At 40.7% G+C, this 18,445-nt stretch overlaps 1 protein-coding gene across 6 annotated transcripts in view; it reads left to right on the forward strand.

Moving 5' to 3' along the window:
• Positions 1 to 18,445, forward strand: part of LRMP (lymphoid restricted membrane protein) — a 391,035-nt gene that overhangs the window by 206,345 nt on the left and 166,245 nt on the right. For all 6 annotated transcript variants that reach the window (XR_003943302.1, XM_030213974.1, XM_030213975.1 and 3 more), the window contains exons 21-23: positions 7,782 to 7,875; positions 12,502 to 12,646; positions 14,055 to 14,127. Coding sequence is in view for 5 of the 6 variants with exons in the window: in XM_030213974.1 (XP_030069834.1) it covers positions 7,782 to 7,875; positions 12,502 to 12,646; positions 14,055 to 14,127 (312 nt within the window). In the remaining variant the exon portion in view is untranslated. The remainder of the gene's footprint in view (positions 1 to 7,781; positions 7,876 to 12,501; positions 12,647 to 14,054; positions 14,128 to 18,445) is intronic.

The raw sequence follows: 18,445 nt of genomic DNA on the forward strand, positions 1-18,445 counted from the left end.
AAATACAAATTAATGCACGCATCTACCTTTTCCTATACGAGCACGCATCTCTGGAACGCGTTGCCACGTAACCCGAAAACGGTCTATGAATTGACCAATTTCCGTAAACTATTGAAAACCTATCTCTTCGACAAGATATATCACAAAGATCAATATGTGTAACTGTATAATCTTTAAAACATCCAGAACTGTCTTATGTCTTTCGCTTTATCACTATCATGTATTTCACCACCATGTAACACAAAACCCTCTGTAAAACCAAATGTATATTCTCTTCTATTTCCAGTATCCATGATGAATTGTAAGCCACATTGAGCCTGCAAAGAGGTGGGATAATGTGGGATACAAATGCTATAAATAAAATAAATAAACTGCTTGCCCTGGGATTTGTAGCATGAAATGTTGCCATGATTTGGGTTTCTGCCAGGTACTTGTGACCTGGCTTGGCCATCGTTTAGAAACGGGATACTGGGCTAGATGGACCATTGGTCTGACTCAGTATGGTTGCTGTTCTTATGTCTTTATGTTAAATCATTTTTATTGCCAATAAAAGAGAAACACATTGTTACAGAAATGCAGTAACCACAACCTGCTTTGTATTAACATCCCCCAACCAACCCCTTTTCCTCCCCCTATTCCCTCCTCCCACTTACCCTCCCCCCTCCCCTACCCATTCATACATAATCTACAGGGTACCACTAATAATTCAAAAGTCTACTCCTAGCTGTCGGGGTCAACGTGTTGAGAAAGAGGCTCCATACATCTTGAAACTGTAATCCAGCTTTGGAATTAAAATCCACTATTCCCTGTCTTTCCAATCTCACTAGTGTTATCATGCGCATCCTCCACTGAGACTGCGTGGGGCATCGCCGAGACAGCCATCCAGCCATGATCACTTGTTTGGCAACTATGATGGCCTTCTGGACAAAGATTGTAAATCCTGCTGGGACTGGATAGATGAGCCTCGGGTGTCCCAGCAATAACCCAGGGTCATATTTCCACTTTGCTGACCAAAGGTCGGAGGAATATTGGATCAGAATTGTCCAGAATCGCACTACACCCCTGCAAATCCAGAGCATACAGTGGGGGAAATAAGTATTTGATCCCTTGCTGATTTTGTAAGTTTGCCCACTGACAAAGACATGAGCAGCCCATAATTGAAGGGTAGGTTATTGGTAACAGTGAGAGATAGCACATCACAAATTAAATCCGGAAAATCACATTGTGGAAAGTATATGAATTTATTTGCATTCTGCAGAGGGAAATAAGTATTTGATCCCCCACCAACCAGTAAGAGATCTGGCCCCTACAGACCAGGTAGATGCTCCAAATCAACTCGTTACCTGCATGACAGACAGCTGTCAGCAATGGTCACCTGTATGAAAGACACCTGTCCACAGACTCAGTGAATCAGTCAGACTCTAACCTCTACAAAATGGCCAAGAGCAAGGAGCTGTCTAAGGATGTCAGGGACAAGATCATACACCTGCACAAGGCTGGAATGGGCTACAAAACCATCAGTAAGACGCTGGGCGAGAAGGAGACAACTGTTGGTGCCATAGTAAGAAAATGGAAGAAGTACAAAATGACTGTCAATCGACAAAGATCTGGGGCTCCACGCAAAATCTCACCTCGTGGAGTATCCTTGATCATGAGGAAGGTTAGAAATCAGCCTACAACTACAAGGGGGGAACTTGTCAATGATCTCAAGGCAGCTGGGACCACTGTCACCACGAAAACCATTGGTAACACATTACGACATAACGGATTGCAATCCTGCAGTGCCCGCAAGGTCCCCCTGCTCCGGAAGGCACATGTGACGGCCCGTCTGAAGTTTGCCAGTGAACACCTGGATGATGCCGAGAGTGATTGGGAGAAGGTGCTGTGGTCAGATGAGACAAAAATTGAGCTCTTTGGCATGAACTCAACTCGCCGTGTTTGGAGGAAGAGAAATGCTGCCTATGACCCAAAGAACACCGTCCCCACTGTCAAGCATGGAGGTGGAAATGTTATGTTTTGGGGGTGTTTCTCTGCTAAGGGCACAGGACTACTTCACCGCATCAATGGGAGAATGGATGGGGCCATGTACCGTACAATTCTGAGTGACAACCTCCTTCCCTCCGCCAGGGCCTTAAAAATGGGTCGTGGCTGGGTCTTCCAGCACGACAATGACCCAAAACATACAGCCAAGGCAACAAAGGAATGGCTCAGGAAGAAGCACATTAGAGTCATGGAGTGGCCTAGCCAGTCACCAGACCTTAATCCCATTGAAAACTTATGGAGGGAGCTGAAGCTGCGAGTTGCCAAGCGACAGCCCAGAACTCTTAATGATTTAGAGATGATCTGCAAAGAGGAGTGGACCAAAATTCCTCCTGACATGTGTGCAAACCTCATCATCAACTACAGAAGACGTCTGACCGCTGTGCTTGCCAACAAGGGTTTTGCCACCAAGTATTAGGTCTTGTTTGCCAGAGGGATTAAATACTTATTTCCCTCTGCAGAATGCAAATAAATTCATATACTTTCCACAATGTGATTTTCCGGATTTAATTTGTGATGTGCTATCTCTCACTGTTACCAATAACCTACCCTTCAATTATGGGCTGCTCATGTCTTTGTCAGTGGGCAAACTTACAAAATCAGCAAGGGATCAAATACTTATTTCCCCCACTGTATGTCCCAGTGTGGCTCCGACCTCCCCACATTTGGGGCACTCCCCCCATGGAGAGCCCCATTTGGAAGGCTTTTCTTGGGGATATGTATAGATGGAGTGCCACTTTATATTGCAGTTCCCAGTGCATAGTCATGGTGGATTGTTTCCGTATCTTCAACAAATGCTCTTTAATCTGAGATACCGTCAAGTCCATCGGTATATCGTTTTGCCACATGGCCAGTAGTTTGTTATAATCTAATTCTTCTGCTGTATCTCTAATATGTCTGTGATGAAATTTGAGTGGAACCCTTTGTTGTGCTGTGAGGGAGAAGGCTGAAGTTAGCTCCTCTTGAACGTCCTCTGCTAAATCCTCCCAAGGCAAAGACTGCACATAGTGTCTCAGCTGGAGATAGTGAAATTCATCCGAAGAGCGTAAAGCATATTCCTTCTGCAGTTCCGAAAAAGATTTAAGTTTTCCTTCGGAGGTAATAACGTGCAATAAATATCGCATCCCATTGCGCCCCCATCTCTGGAATGTTGGATATAACAAGCCAGCTTTAAAGGCTGGGTTTCCACATATTGGTAGGTATGGGGTGGTTTTTGCTGAGAAGTTGTGGAGTTTACAGATCCATTTCCACACCAATCTCGCTGTCCTCATTATTCCAGTAGTTTTCAAGATATAGGTTATCTGGGGTCCCGTTACATGCAGGTAGCTACTAAAATGGATTTCAGGATGCAGCTGTAGTTCGAGTGCTGTATTTGTAAAATCCTGGGTTCCTCTGAACCAATCATTCACATGACGCATGCCACTAGCCACTGTCATAAATTTGATGTTCAAGAGTCCCAGGCCGCCATATTCTGCCGGGATGCACAACACAGAATAAGGGAGGCGTGGCTTTTTCCCTTTCCATATAAAGGCTTGCACCATTTTTATCAACTGCCGTTCGTCAGTCCTTTTTAAAAAGAGTGGAAGAGTCTGAAATGTGTATAGCCATCTAGGAACTATGACCATATTAACCAGAGCGATACGTCCCATTAGGGAAAGTGGTAACGTCCTCCAGGCCAGCAGCTGTTTTTTAGTATCTCGCAAGAGCCGCAACACATTATGTTCATAAAGTTTGGACAAGTCCATGGGGATAAAGACTCCCAGATAATTCAGAGAAGTCTGCGCCCACTGTAGGGGAAAAGTCCCAGGCCATGTTGCACGTATTTCCGAGAACACCGGGAGGGCCATAGATTTATGTAGATTCAATTGGAAGCCAGAGAGGTTCCCATCTTGTTCAATAATCTTTAGTAGCCTACCTAGAGTTCTGGAGGGCTCCCTTATCACCACCAGTAGATCGTCTGCATAGGCCAAAATGTTTATGGTATGACCCGCTAAAGTAACCCCTTGAAGGTCTGGAGCTGCGAGGACCATTCTTATCGTTCTTATGTCTTTATAAATGACTTTGATTTATCTTGCCCAAAGTATGCTTGCTTCTCTATATGAAAATTTGCAATAAAATAGACATTTTGGGGAAGAGTGGTTACAGAAAATGTAAGAATATTACAAATTTTGAAAGATTGTAAAAGGTGAAACAAAATAATCAAAATGATTTGGGATGCTGATTTCAAAGGGACAAATACTTTTTTAAAAGTGAAAATCCCTTAACACATATCAAGCAGTAGACAACTGCGGTTGTCTCCTAGGGTGACGTAAGGGTTGAGTAATAGACATAAACCATGTCATTTATTTTTCTATACTAATCGGTGCAAGAGAATTTGTGCTTGAGTAAATATTTTCAAATCATATTTGTTTAGATAATGGCACTTGAAATTTTAGAGATGATCAAAAACAAAAGCTGATCAGTATGACTCCAAAAGTGTATATCTGCTGCTTCATGTATGAAAAAGAGTTGCATAAAATGGAGGCAGTGTATGCAAATTAGTTCATGCATATTAATTTTGGATATCCTGAAAACCTGACTGGCAAGGGGTATTTCAGAACTGGACTTTGGAAACACTGGTTTACATCATCAAGGACCAAAACAGTGCCTGAAGTCAGAGGGACTTCTGCCTTTCTTGAATACTTCAGTCTTAGAATGAGTAATTTTATTTCTCGTCGTCTATAAACTGATGATCTCAAGGTCCTTATTTACCACTCTTGAAACTAAGATATAGTAACATAGTAGATGACGGCAGAAAAAGACCTGCACGGTCCATCCAGTCTGCCCAACAAGATAACTCATATGTGCTACATTTTGTGTATACCCTACTTTGATTTGTACCTGTGCTCTTCAGGGCACAGACCGTATAAGTCTGCCCAGCACGATCCCCGCCTCCCAACCACCGGCTCTGGCACAGACCGTATAAGTCTGCCCAGCACTATCCCCGCCTCCCAACCACCAGCCCCGCCTCCCGATCTTGACTAAGCTCCTGAGGATCCATTCCTTCTGCACAGGATTCCTTTATGCTTATCCCACGCATGTTTGAATTCCGTTACCGTTTTCATTTCCACCACCTCCCGCGGGAGGGCATTCCAAGCAGATAAGGAATTGAACATCTGCTTAAATAGAAGGAAATACAGAATTTACTTTTTTCTTATTAGCTAGAAGTATCTTAGGCTGAGGGGACAAAAAGGACCTTGAGGGACTTTGGTTTTTCTTATATTTTAAACTACATTCAAAACTGTTAATACTGCAGCTTAATATGACTTACCACAGGATGTGCTCAGGCGTTCTGCGATTAATTTTCAAATCTGTGCATACAAACTGCATGCTAAAAATATTTTTATCATGTGGGGGGGGGGGGGGGATATGTCTGGGGCAGAGAGTGGGCGTTTCTGTGCTAACCTGCATCTACAGTACTGTATGGTAACTGATTAGCACAGGAGTAGCATGTGATCCCATACCACGTACAGGTATTGGTAATTACTCGCATGCTAATATTTTTAATGGCCGCATGCTAATGGCAAAAGAAGTGCATTGTTGTTCAAAAAATAGGAAAAATTGGCTATTTTCTGGCAGCAGTAAAAAAGGCCTTAATGTGTGGAAAAGACCTGTGTAAGGGTGCACTAAGGCTACTTTTTACCACAGCTTAGTAAAAGGACCCCTAAAATTTCCTTTTGATTCCCCTACTTTGACCTCAGATTTAATGAGTTAAGACACGTTGCTTAACAGGGATAAGAAAATTCACTCTAAGGAAAGACACGTGATTAGGATTCTTCAAAGTCAATTATGTTTAATATCTTTGAGTGATATTACAGAAGAATCAGGAAAAGGTTTTTCAGATGCTGAGATCTGCATATAGGGGCCTTTTTACTAATATATGCTGCAAAATAGGCTTAGTACATCCTAACTCAAGACTTTCCTGTGCATTATCCTGTTTATAGCTCATCTTTAATATGGTGTTTTCAAATTTTTTTTTATTTGGAAGTCTTTCGCTAATATATTTAGGTCTGGGAAAAGGAGGATGCTGTACGTCCTTATAATGAAGATGATGGAATACATAGAGGTAGATGAGACTGTCCTGAAAAAGGAGAAATATGGCAGGTGGTCACCCTGCAATTGATGGGTGAATCCTTTTAGAATAAGTGGGCAGACTGGATGGGCCATATTTATCTGCTGTTACTGACTATGCTACTTTGCCACTGCAGTGTTATTTCACAACATTCTTGCCATCCTAAGTTTCTCTTTCTTGTAATTACAACTTCACACTCACTTTGCCACATCTCTTACATATTCAGCGCACTTAATGTATGTCTACAACCATATACTCGCATCAAAACTTCTTGTCTCATACAGTATATATCCTATTGGACTGTGGGGTATGGCATTTAATAGTAGCATACTGCATTAGTAAGCAGAACTTGGTGATTAGCTAATACACATCACAACCTCTCCTCCCTATGTATTTCACTTATACTATTCTCTCACCATATGTTTACATCATCACTCATTTTCTGTGGCTTATAGATGCCAAAGTACTTTATAATTCCACCAAATAAGTAAGCCCCCCCCCCCCCCCCCCCCAATAACTTTAAACCAATTGTTTTTGTTTTTAGACACACTGGAAGTTTTCTGCCCATGTGTTAAGGTGGCACTTTCTGCGCTGGCACTACAGATAATAGAGATATGTGATACTGCATATTGGAGGCTAAAAAGGGTTAAGGATTTTAGAATGAAGCTAATATATTAGAATGCACAGTGGGAGAATATAAAACTAGACTGAAATCCTGTTTGTTTTTTTTCTCTTCCCTTATCTTTATAAAATGGGTTCAAAAACTAGTTGCACACTCCAGTCAGAATCAAAAAAATGCCTTTTTTTCTGTTTTTCTGCAGCGCTCTAATTGAATAACAGATTGGGTGAAATATTTTATGGGAGAAATATTTGTTGATTTGATCACTTATATTTGTGAACCTCAGTGCCACTCAGCATCGTGGCACTCAATGCCATCCACTTCAAGAAAAGTGGATTTCCTGGTTGTCTTTCAGTTCCAAATTGGCAGGGTGGCACTTTCCTTTGACCTCCACTCTTTGTGCCTTAGCTCAACTATTCTGCCACGCTGCCATCGCTAATTTGACCATTAGTTTCATGCCATCTGTCTTCAGCGTAGTATGTGTATTCCACCTAGCAGCACTAATATCTTGACTACCAGATCTTTAAATTTAGATATACATATCTGACCATGGTAGCCCGAAAAAACTATTTGGATAAGGGATGTGATCTAGTTTTCTTAAGATAACCTAGGGTGGCCTGGCTAATTGTTTTTAGTTTTTAACGTTTATGAAAGTTGTGAATAATCTGCAAGAAATATTTCTAAATCTCAAATTTAGTTGAATCATGCCCAGTTTCTGCAATTCTGCCTTGTACTGTATGAATTCTGGTTTAAACTCTAGTTTGGAGAGAGCTCTTTCCAGCCTTGCATATAACAGGTTATTTAACGTATGAATGTGCATTAATTTTGCCACTAGCATGTGGCCATTAAAAATATTAGTGCCACGATGTGTTCAGAACATTACAAAGCCTTAATTCTTTTAATATTTGTCAGAAATTCAGACTCAATGCAACAGTTAAAATATCTAGTTAAGTTTTATTTGGGTTTTTTTGAACATGGCTGTAAACCTTTATGTATATTCTGTTTTACCAGAAATGCTGCTATAAAAGATTTCTGATTAAAGATCATTGTTGGCATAGAAGACATTGGACATCTAAAGCTCCATGTTGGTATACTCGTTTACTAGGTAAGCAGAGAGTTATATATTCTGAGGCACCTCTTCTGTAAAACTTGGAAATAGCATCAGACAGATGCTATCCCAGTAAACTATGGAATAGAAGGCTATTAAAAACTCTATTCCAGATTACTTGCTGGACTGCATTTTAGGTCAGACACACAAAGTAGTTTACAGATAAAACTATAAAAAGAAAAAGTGAAAAAAGAGCAACCAGGCTGAGCTCAACCTCATACAGCCAGATCACTTGCTTTTCAGAAGAGCCAAGCCTCCAGTTTGGTCTTAAACTTGAAGATTCATTTTTCTGAATGCAGTTCAAATGACAATGCATTTCAAAGAGCATGTGCCAAATAGGCAAAAACTGAGTGAGTACAGTCTGGATAAATGCAAAATGAAAGAAAGATTGTGAGATGGGTTTGAGAAGACAGACCATAAGTCTCTAAATTGCACATATGGAATGAGATGGGTAGGTAAATTTAAGCTGATTAGTGAAAAGAGCATAGTGAGTTAGAATTTTAAATGTAACCTGATAACTCACTGGGAGCAAATGGAGGGCCATTTATAAAGGAATCACATACTCAGATTTCTGTGCACCAGAGATTATCTGTAATCTTATGAGAGGAAGCCAATCTGTGAAATGACTAGTGCATATATTAATATTCAAATCATGAAAATTGAGTAGTCCTTTAATAGAACAGGTTTCTACACAGGGCAAAAAGGTAACCACAGAGAAAATGTGGGTGCAGAAATCCAAGATAAGTCAGATGTTGGTAGAGAGTTGGGATCGTTCTGGATATAGGGGATCAAGGAAGAAGAAAATGAATGCTTAGATATCCAAATGGCTTCATATTAGATTGCAAAGAGATAAGTGAAGCCAGCTGAAGGTTGTTTTCATATAGTGCCAGCATCTGTAATGGACTAAAACCAAAAGGTTAAGGGGGTCTTTTACAAAGCCACACTCAATGTGGCAAGTGAAAGGAAGCCCATTCAATTCCTGTGGGCTTTCTCTCATTTGCTGCGCAGGAATTGCTAGTGCGGCTTTGTAAAAGAAGCCCTAAATTAAAGAAACAAGGACTGTAAAACCAGTTAAAATATTGGGCCAAGGAGCCTTGTAGAACACCACAGGACAAAGAGTGTTCCTTAGACAGCAATCCATTAAATGACACAATGAAGGAATAATGAGAGAAAAGTTCAGTCACCCCAATACCTAGCTCTTGCAACTGAAACAAAAGGCAGATGAAAGCTCTAACATGTGTAAGAGTATTTAGCTTGAATCAAGCCCATGACAGATATTAGCCCTAATAAGAGATTTGGTGCTGTGATCCTGATGGAGTCTGGACTTTTGTGCAAAGAAACATATTGGAAAAAAAAGAATCAAATTAGAAAAAGTCTTTTAGCTACTTCAGAAATAGAAAATAAAGGTTGAAAATCTGAAGCAGTAAATAAAATTTAAAGGATTTCTTCAAGATAGGAAATATAACAGCTTGTGTCTGAGAGAAAGGAACTTGGCTAGAAGAAAGGCTAATAGCTGTGGAGAAAATCAAAGGAAGGTGTTTCCGGTCCTCTTAAAGCTTAAATATCCAGTCAGTATAAACCCTGCATTTCAACATCCACATGAAGAGACGGAGAGGTGGGGGCAATTCTGTAAATTGGCCTCTCATTTTAGGCACCACAAAGAGGCGTGCATGGTGCTAAATCTATAACTACTTGGAGGAGTGCCTAAACAGATGCAGAAAATTAGGCACACCAACTTACACCAGCAATTGATACAAGTGCTACAATCAACGTGCACAACTGACATGCCAGTGCTCCATCCATGATAATGCCACCTTTCAGCTGGGCTCTGTGCAAATTAGACATACTGTTTATAGAATAGTGCCTAGCACTTGCAGGCATAACTGCCAATTATTGATGTTAGTCAAGCACATAAGTACCAGTATGGTGCGCTATTGTGATGTGTATTCAGGCATCAGGGTGTCTTTTTGAATTTCAGCTGTTTAATTGCAAGAATAATATAGGCAATTCATCTATAGTGCATAGCTGAAATGAGAAGCTTGCTGCCTCAGAGCCTTGGAACCAGTAATCATTGATGCAGAGAAGTGAAAGTGACATTCTGAAGTTTATTGCAAAGGTAGAGATATTTGGTAGAAGAATTGAAGTAGTTGAGAAGCAAGATACTGCGTTTGTTCGAATAGGTGGAAAGAAGGTTTGCCTTTAATGGGGGGAGAGCACCATGCTCTTCAGAAAAGGTGGAGAATCTGTCTTGCAGAGTGAGGAAGGGACCAAAAGAAGCATCTACAAGGTTAGAGGGCAGGAAAGGGGACTAATAGTTTAGAGCCTGAGATTAGGTCACTCAGGGTCACCAAGGGTAGCTTTTGAGTAGCAGAAGAGGGACATCTGCATCTGCAAGGGGCTGACCTATCAAAGCATAGATTGTAAAGACAATCAGGAAATGACTGTGAGGTGAAGAAAGATCAGAGATTTTTTAGTTTTAATATTGTTTGTTTAACACACAGGGTGATAGACAACAATATATGTAACAAGCAAAAATCTTACACAGGAAACCCAATTCAGTATGGTAACAAGTATGCCAATGAGCCTTCATCGTTTTATCAAAAACTAATGCATCATCTTCTAAACACCTCCCGCTTTGAATGTAGTTGCAAAAACCTCAGAAAGGTGGTGTATCAAGTCCAATTTCCCTTCCCCTCTCACCTGAAAGGAAGCAAATAGGTAGCAGGGAAAATAAAATAATGCATAAGAGTTCCTAATTGGCGATGACAGCCTAAAACACACAGCATATTCTTAACAATTCAACAATAGAAATAAACAGCCCCTCCCTCCAACTCCCACCCACCCATCCCTTACCTATCCTTCTATCCATCCATGTGCCAAACCACACCATTGGGAGATTGTACTCTTGTGCCTTCTGATAGTATAATCATATCCAGATTCTTACAACAAGTTGTTCAAAGCAAAACTTGATCAGGACTTTTTCAGGGGATACTGGGGGGTTCTGAGTACTGGCACCTTTTTAATTACATGCTAAAATTGACCCATTTTCCCTAAGTATTAATGAAAGAACCCAGGCTCGGCACACCAATACTGCCTTTTCATAGATTCTGTGGTTGGTTGCAGGGGGCCTGGCTATTGTGGCGTGTATTCTTTATTGATCACCTCATCCCTGAAGGATTTTACTCCTCTTCCCCCTTCTCTTACCCTCTAGGCCTTGAACATTTCCTTTTCACCTTTCATCTACCTACTGGCTTTTCTCATGTCTCCCTCTTTAGCATTTCCATTCCCCCATCTTTCTTTCCTTCTTCTTTCACTCATTATAGTCCATCTCCATCCTGTGTGTACTTATCCTCGGCCTTCATCCCCCCTCCACAGCCTCTCATGCCTTCGCCAGTCCCAGCTCAATCCCTGTTTCTACTTCCTTCTCTTGCTTCTAGGCTGTTCTTGTATCTCTTACCCTCTATCCCATCTCCTATTGCTTCTTTTCACCATCTCTTTAACCCCATTTCCACCTTCACTTCAACCCCTTTGTCTTGTACCCCTCCACAATACTGCATCCCTTTTTTTCCAATGACTTTTCATTCTCTCTAGTCTTTTAGGTTGTTCACACTCTCAGCCTCTCCCCCACAGTTCATTTCCTTCCTCTTACCCCTATTTCATATCCTCACTCCCAACCCATCAACATACCAATTCTCATACATACCAATTGCTAGATCCTCACTAGCCCCTTGAACTTCTCACTTAGTCTCACCCATCTATAATTCCATTCTCTGCCCCCCCAATACTCTAGTCAATGCACTCTATTCAACTTCCATCCACCATCCATCTGCTCTTTCCATACCCCCAGTCTCCCAGTCCTATCCTTAGCTCAACACCAAGATGTTAGACTGGCTTGGGCTGTGGTTCTGGTGGCAATAGTGAGTCTTATGACTGGCCCTTCTTTGTAGATGGGCCAGGCAATGCGATTTCAAGCTATATGAGGTTGGAGAATAGAGGATGTATGAGGAAGTACCTAACAGTGTAGTGGATATCTGGAATTAACCTCTTGATAATAGTAGCTAGGTCTATGGCAGATTTCAGGCATGCTTTGGACAGTTAAGTGTGAAGAAGGTAAATTACTGAAGATAAAGTTGGGTCTGCAGAGACAAAAGGCAATGGCATTAGATCTTTATTTACTGATGTTAACTTTCTCATCTCAGTCCGAGCAGTCTCTTGCTGTTATGAATTTTAAATGTGTAAATGTCTAAATTTATGAAATCTACAAATTTAACTGAATTTTAATGCTTGCAAATATTTATTCATGTAGATGACTGATGCTGTCTATATTCCTTGTTTTATACTTGATCTTTCACCTCTTTTTTTTTTTTTTTTTTTTAATAAACTCTGGTTAGCATTAGTTGACCAATATTGTCTTTTGTGTGTGCTGATTTGGAAGCGTTATTTGCTGCTTGATGGATAATTTTGTTTCTATCTGGTCTCTATAGTATTTCTTTTATTTTACTCTTAAAAACAAGCACTTTAAATTGGAATATAAATTTTGGAAAAATATACTGTAGTTGCAAAGCGGGAAAGTTTTTTTTTTTTGTTTTGTTTTCAGTGGTCTTACTACTTTCATTTCTACAGATGCATTAACTTTGGAAGGCCTACATTCGGATACAAGATTGCACACTATTTGTACATGTGTAGAAGCCAGTGCTTGGTACAAGTTTGAAACAGAAGATCTGAGGAAGGAATGTGTGTCAGATAATGTGCTTCTGAACACTCACACGTAAGGCTGTGAACTAGTAACTATGTGAATTTCACATTTTATGTAGGCATTTTGGGAAGGATCATTTCAACAAATAAAAGGGTCTTTTTACTAAAGTTTGGAATGTACTAACAGACATTAGCACTCACTAAGTGCTGCATGGCCCATATGTATAAGATAGGACGTGCAGCATTTAGCACACACTAAGCTTTAGTAAAAGGCCTCCATAATGTTTCCAAAACACTGCACCTGTTTATTTTTATTGCATGTAAATAGTAATAGCCAATGGTAAATAACCAGAAGTTGGCATTTAATCCATCATGGATTTATCTTTGAAATGCTCTAGCAATGCTATGTGACTATAAGCTTGAACAGATATCTTGGGTGCAGTAACTGAACAATGAGTACTTCCGCTTTTGTCCAAGTTATATATATATATATATTTATCCACACTAACTGAATCAAGATAGTTCACAGTGGTGGGAATCTACAAGAGTCATCAGACTTCAACCTGACACATGTTGAGAATGTTGTCATGTGACTTGAACAGTTTAGATTCTAAAAGCAAATTATCACATGAACAAAAGTCCCAGTGCAATCTATCCATGGATTTGGTGCTTTTGTGCCACAAAGCACTCTGAGGTTGACTTACTAGCTGTCATATGTTAATATGATTTGAATTACTCTTTCAAATTTCTTTTTGCCAAATTTTAGCAAAGTTCCTTCAGTTTTGTCTGATAAGTTTGTACTCAAGGGCTGTACAGACAGTCCTTAGTCAGTTCAGGAAAAAAAGAGATCAATTTCCTAGAACTTTAGACTGTCATGAACATTAAAGCAGGGCTTATAAATCTGTCCTGGTGAACCCCCACAGCCTGTTTTTCAGGATATGGGCAAATATGTATACAAATTCCTCTCGTGCATATTTGTTGTGTATATCTCAAATAAACTGACTGCATGTGGAGTCACAAACACAGGGTTGAGACACCTGATATAGAAGCTGTCAGATGAGGTGAATAAATGGAGTGACTTCTGTATTTTACAATCATAGTACTTAGCTGTGTCTATAAGCCTTACATCAGTGGGCATTACATATCTGAATATTAGATGTGAAAGCAGGGATACTTTCTTCTTTCTGCTCATACCCCTCCCCACCCATTCACATTCTTATACACCTTCCTTTCTATACTGTGGTATAGCTTTTCTTTTCTTTTCTTTTTTTTTTTGCCTTGAAGTGAAGCTTGCTTTAAAAGAAATTCTTAGATGAGCGAGTTATTCACAAGTTATATGCTCAGATAAATTATAATTATAAATCACCTTATGTCTTAATATGTGTGCCACACAATAGATAGTATTTCAATCATAAAGAATACAAAAGTAAGGGGAATTCATTTTATAACAAATGACAAATATCATTCTTTTGTGTTGACAGGTGCCATTTGTTCTCTGGTATACAAAGTGATGTGGATCTACCTTGTGTCAAAATGGAAACTGTATTCTCAAAGGTTAGTGCTCGGTGTAGAGAGCAATTTTTCTTTTTTAAAAATATATTTTATTGATACAGTGCAAATATAACAAAAAAACACATATTAGCAGTATAACAACAAGAATCAAATTCCCCTCCCACAATCCTCCCTCCACCCAGGACAACAGTGGTGTGTACATGCCAGATCCAAAAACCAGTAATGTATAACAAAGATGCTGAGCCCTACGGAGAGGAGGACTTACATAGCATCTTCCACTTTTCATAAATTTGCCAAATATCATAAAATTTGGTTAGTCTTCTATGCCGGAGAACTGCGAGCTTAGATAGTTGAAAAATACAGTCCAACGTCTGCAGCACTCGAAACAAAGGAGGTAGGCCAGTTTGTTTCCAAGCCTGGCAATAGCCAGTTTACTAGCTGTAAAGAACAATATAGCCAGTTTATGATGAGGGACTGTGACTGTGGTTGGCTTATGATGTAGTAAACAGTGGTCTGCGTGCAGTGGATAGATGCCCCCCCCCCCCCCCCCCCCCCCAAGATTTTCTGCAAAATGTCCATTACCAAGGCCTAGTAAGCTTTTGCGATAAGGCAGGTCCACCACACATAAAGGAAGTTTTCCCCTACTGGGGTATAATACCAGCGGTAGAAAATCTTAAAGCCATTGTCAACCAAATTGCTGGCAAAAGACACTTTAAATGGATATTGAAATGACTTTTCTCATTGTTCCCCAGTAAAAGATTTACCTAGATCTTGCTCCCATTTAATAGTATAATACTGTAGCAGGGTTGTGTGCAATAGAAGAGCCGAGTATAAACGAGTAATACTTCCCTTAGATCCCCCTCCATGAAAGGCCTGTTCTAAGGTTTCCTTTAAACTAAGTTCCCCACATGCTTTTATGCTGAATATAATCCGTAATTTATCCGTAATGAGTTGTTCCTTGGGTGTAAACCATATTCTTCCTACAAGATCTGCAAAAGGGACATATTCCCCCTGCTCCTATATCTGTCCCAGGGTGCGCAAGCCATTGCAAGCTCAACATTTATAAACCAAGTCACAAAGCCCTGGACCAACAGAAGGAGCATATTGTATAGGTGTAGATAAATGATACTCTCTATCTGGAAAAAACTGCCCTCGCACCTTGTGCCATGTTAATAATAGAAAACTAGGGACCAGGAGAGTTATCTGGGCTAGGTGAAGAAGGTCCTTTAGGAGCCAAGGAACTGCCCACAAAGGAGTAGAGCCAATCCAATGCTGATCCCAGTCTTTCCATTTTTTTCATATTGCCCTGCATCCAATCAGCCAAAATATACAACTGTGCTGCTTTAAAAATCTCAAAATGAGACACTCCCATACCCCCCCTTACGTTTGGGCTTATAGAGCATAGATCTCCGCACCCTAGGTTGATGCTTCTTCCAAATATAAGCAAAGATTCTCCGATTCAAATGGTGGAAAAAACATTGCAGTATAGGAAGAGGGAGCGCCATAAATCAGCTTGGGCAGGATCTGCCCCATACAAGTGATAGTGAAGCCCTCCCAGCGATCTAGTTCAGTCAACAGCTGAGTAAGCTTAGCCGGGAAATTAGCTTGATATAACCCTTTTAACTGAGCTGTCACACAAACCCCCAAGTACTTAATATGCTTCCTAGCCCATTGAATGGGGACTCTCTGCTGAATTTGGATGGTCCTAGGTATCTCCAAACTAAGATTCAAAATCTCCGAATTTGTCATGTTAAACTTTAAAGTCGGATACCTCCCCATACCAAGTCAACATCTGACATACTCAAAACAGCGAGTTCTCAGGCTCGGTCAATGTCAATAAGACATCATTAGCAAAAAGCATAATTTTATGCTTATGTTGCCTCCCCCCCCCCCCCAGGAACTCCCCGAATACCAGGCATGGCTTGCACCATCTGTACCAGGGTTTCTATAGAAATTGCAAACAAAAGGGGCGACACTGCACAACCCTGTTGTGTACCCCAGTGTAGCTCAAAGGGTTCAGCGTAGCAACCATTAATTCTTAAATTCACCAAGGGAGATATATAAAGCAAATGAACCCAGGTCATAAAGCTGCCCCCAAACCTTATCTTCTGGAGCACCAAGAACAAAAAAGGCTAGTGGACCCGATTAAATGCTTTTTCTGCATCAATAGATAAGAGAATAGCAGGAATTTGATGTTCATGAACCCAGTGAATTATGTGCAGTAAATAGCGAAGATTACGAAAGGTTTGCCTACCAAAAATAAAACCAGCTTGATCCACTTGAATCAGCCTGGGCATCACTTAGTGTAGTCTGCGGGCCATTATTTTAGTCAAAATGTTATAATCGGTGTCCAGAAGCAGACCCACACTGAGCCATATCTTTCCTTGGTTTTAATAACACTGTTATCGCTGCTAGTCACAATGAAAAGGGAAGCTCGTGTGCCCCATCAAGTGCCTGAAAAACCCTAAGCAGTATTGGCACTAGATATGCGCTATATACTTTATAGACTTTGTTGGCGAAACTCCAATCCTGTGACCTTATTAGGTCATAAATCCTTAATAACATTAGCAAAATCCGCCCTTTCCTCTCTGAGCACACCACCTGAACTCTCATCAACTCTCTCGTTACCTCTCGCCTTGACTACTGCAACCTACTCCTCATTGGTCTCCCACTTAGCCACCTATCCCCCCTTCAGTCCGTTCAGAACTCTGCTGCACGTCTTATCTTCCGCCTGAACCGATACACTCACATCACCCCTCTCCTCAAGTCACTTCATTGGCTTCCGATCAGGTACCGCATTCAATTCAAGCTTCTGCTACTAACCTACAAATGTACTCGATCTGCAGCCCCTCCTTACCTCTCAGCCCTCATCTCCCCTTACGTTCCTACCCGTAACCTCCGCTCTCAAGACAAATCCCTCCTTTTAGTACCCTTCTCCACCACCGCCAACTCCAGGCTCTGCCCTTTCTGTCTCGCCTCACCCCACGCGTGGAACAAACTCCCCGAGCCCATACGTCAGGCCCCCTCCCTCCCCATCTTCAAATCTCTGCTTAAAGCCCACCTCTTCAATGTCACCTTCAGCACCTAACCTCTACACCTCTACCCAGGAAATCTAGACTGCCCAACTTGACATTTCGTCCTTTAGATTGTAAGCTCATTTGAGCAGGGACCGTCCTTCTTTGTTTATTTTGTACAGTGCTGCGTAACCCTAGTAGCACTCTAGAAATGTTAAGTAGTAGTAGTAATAACCCAGACCACTTTCTTTACATCTGTTGGTTTAGATAATTGCTCAGCCTCCTTCACTAACAAAGTGGGAAGAGAAATAGATGCCAAAAAAGCCTCAATTTCTGAGTCTAATGGATGATGCTCAGGGGTATATAAAGTTTCATAAAATTGCAGAAAGCGTGCATGTATCTCCTCCGTAGTAGTCACTATTACTGTTGCCCCATTCTCCTCTAGGATAGAAAAAATGTGTAGAGAGCAATTTCAAGGCAAAACATGGAAGAACACTGCAAATACCTCATTGCCTGTTGAAACAGCAGTACTTTACCTTTGTTTAATCTTTTGTTTCTAACCTTTGATGTTCCTCTAAATTCACCCTTGGTTCATCACTCCTAATTGGCCTAGTCCCTCTATTGACCCCTTGAAGCCTCTCTGCAAATAGGGTCCTTGGGGCTGGTGAAACACATCAAAACACTATTTCTAGATCATAGAAAAGTTAGTGTTTTTTATTCTACCTCAATATGCCAAGATTAATTTTAGTGCCCTGTGGCAAAGGTATCAAAGCACTTTGCCTTACATGTTTCTGCTGGAGCCATATGTGACTTTTCTCCCTCTTGTTGTTAATGAATGTTTCTAGACTGAGCCAGTTTGTCCACTTCTAGTCTTAGATGCAAATTGGAATCATGTTTGTTCAGTCTGTCTTCCCTGGTCAATTAATTGGACAGAGTATGAGTCATACAGCAACTGGCAACCTTATAATTACAAGAAAAATTGTGTCCCTGAGTCCTTCACATTCTATTTCTCAAAACCATAAAGTGGAATTGGACCAGTGGTTAGAGCAATGGGCTGCAAACCAGGGAAACAAGGGCTCAAAATCCCATGTTTACCACTGACATCTTGTGACTTTGGGCAAAGTCATATTGCTTCAGATATCCTCTTATATTGTAAGTTCTTTTGGACAGGGATTTATTCTAGAGCTGTGTATCTCATCAGAAAATACAATACGAACTAGAAATAAAGCAGTTAAGCGCCAAAGTAGATGTATCACACCTGGAATAAAATATGGTAAAGCAAAATTCAGCTTGAGAGGCTGGTAAAACATCTACAGTTTTCCTCTCAGTTAATGGCTAAATGCTAT

This window comes from Microcaecilia unicolor, chromosome 9, assembly GCF_901765095.1.
Source record: "Microcaecilia unicolor chromosome 9, aMicUni1.1, whole genome shotgun sequence".
Taxonomy (NCBI): domain Eukaryota; kingdom Metazoa; phylum Chordata; class Amphibia; order Gymnophiona; family Siphonopidae; genus Microcaecilia; species Microcaecilia unicolor.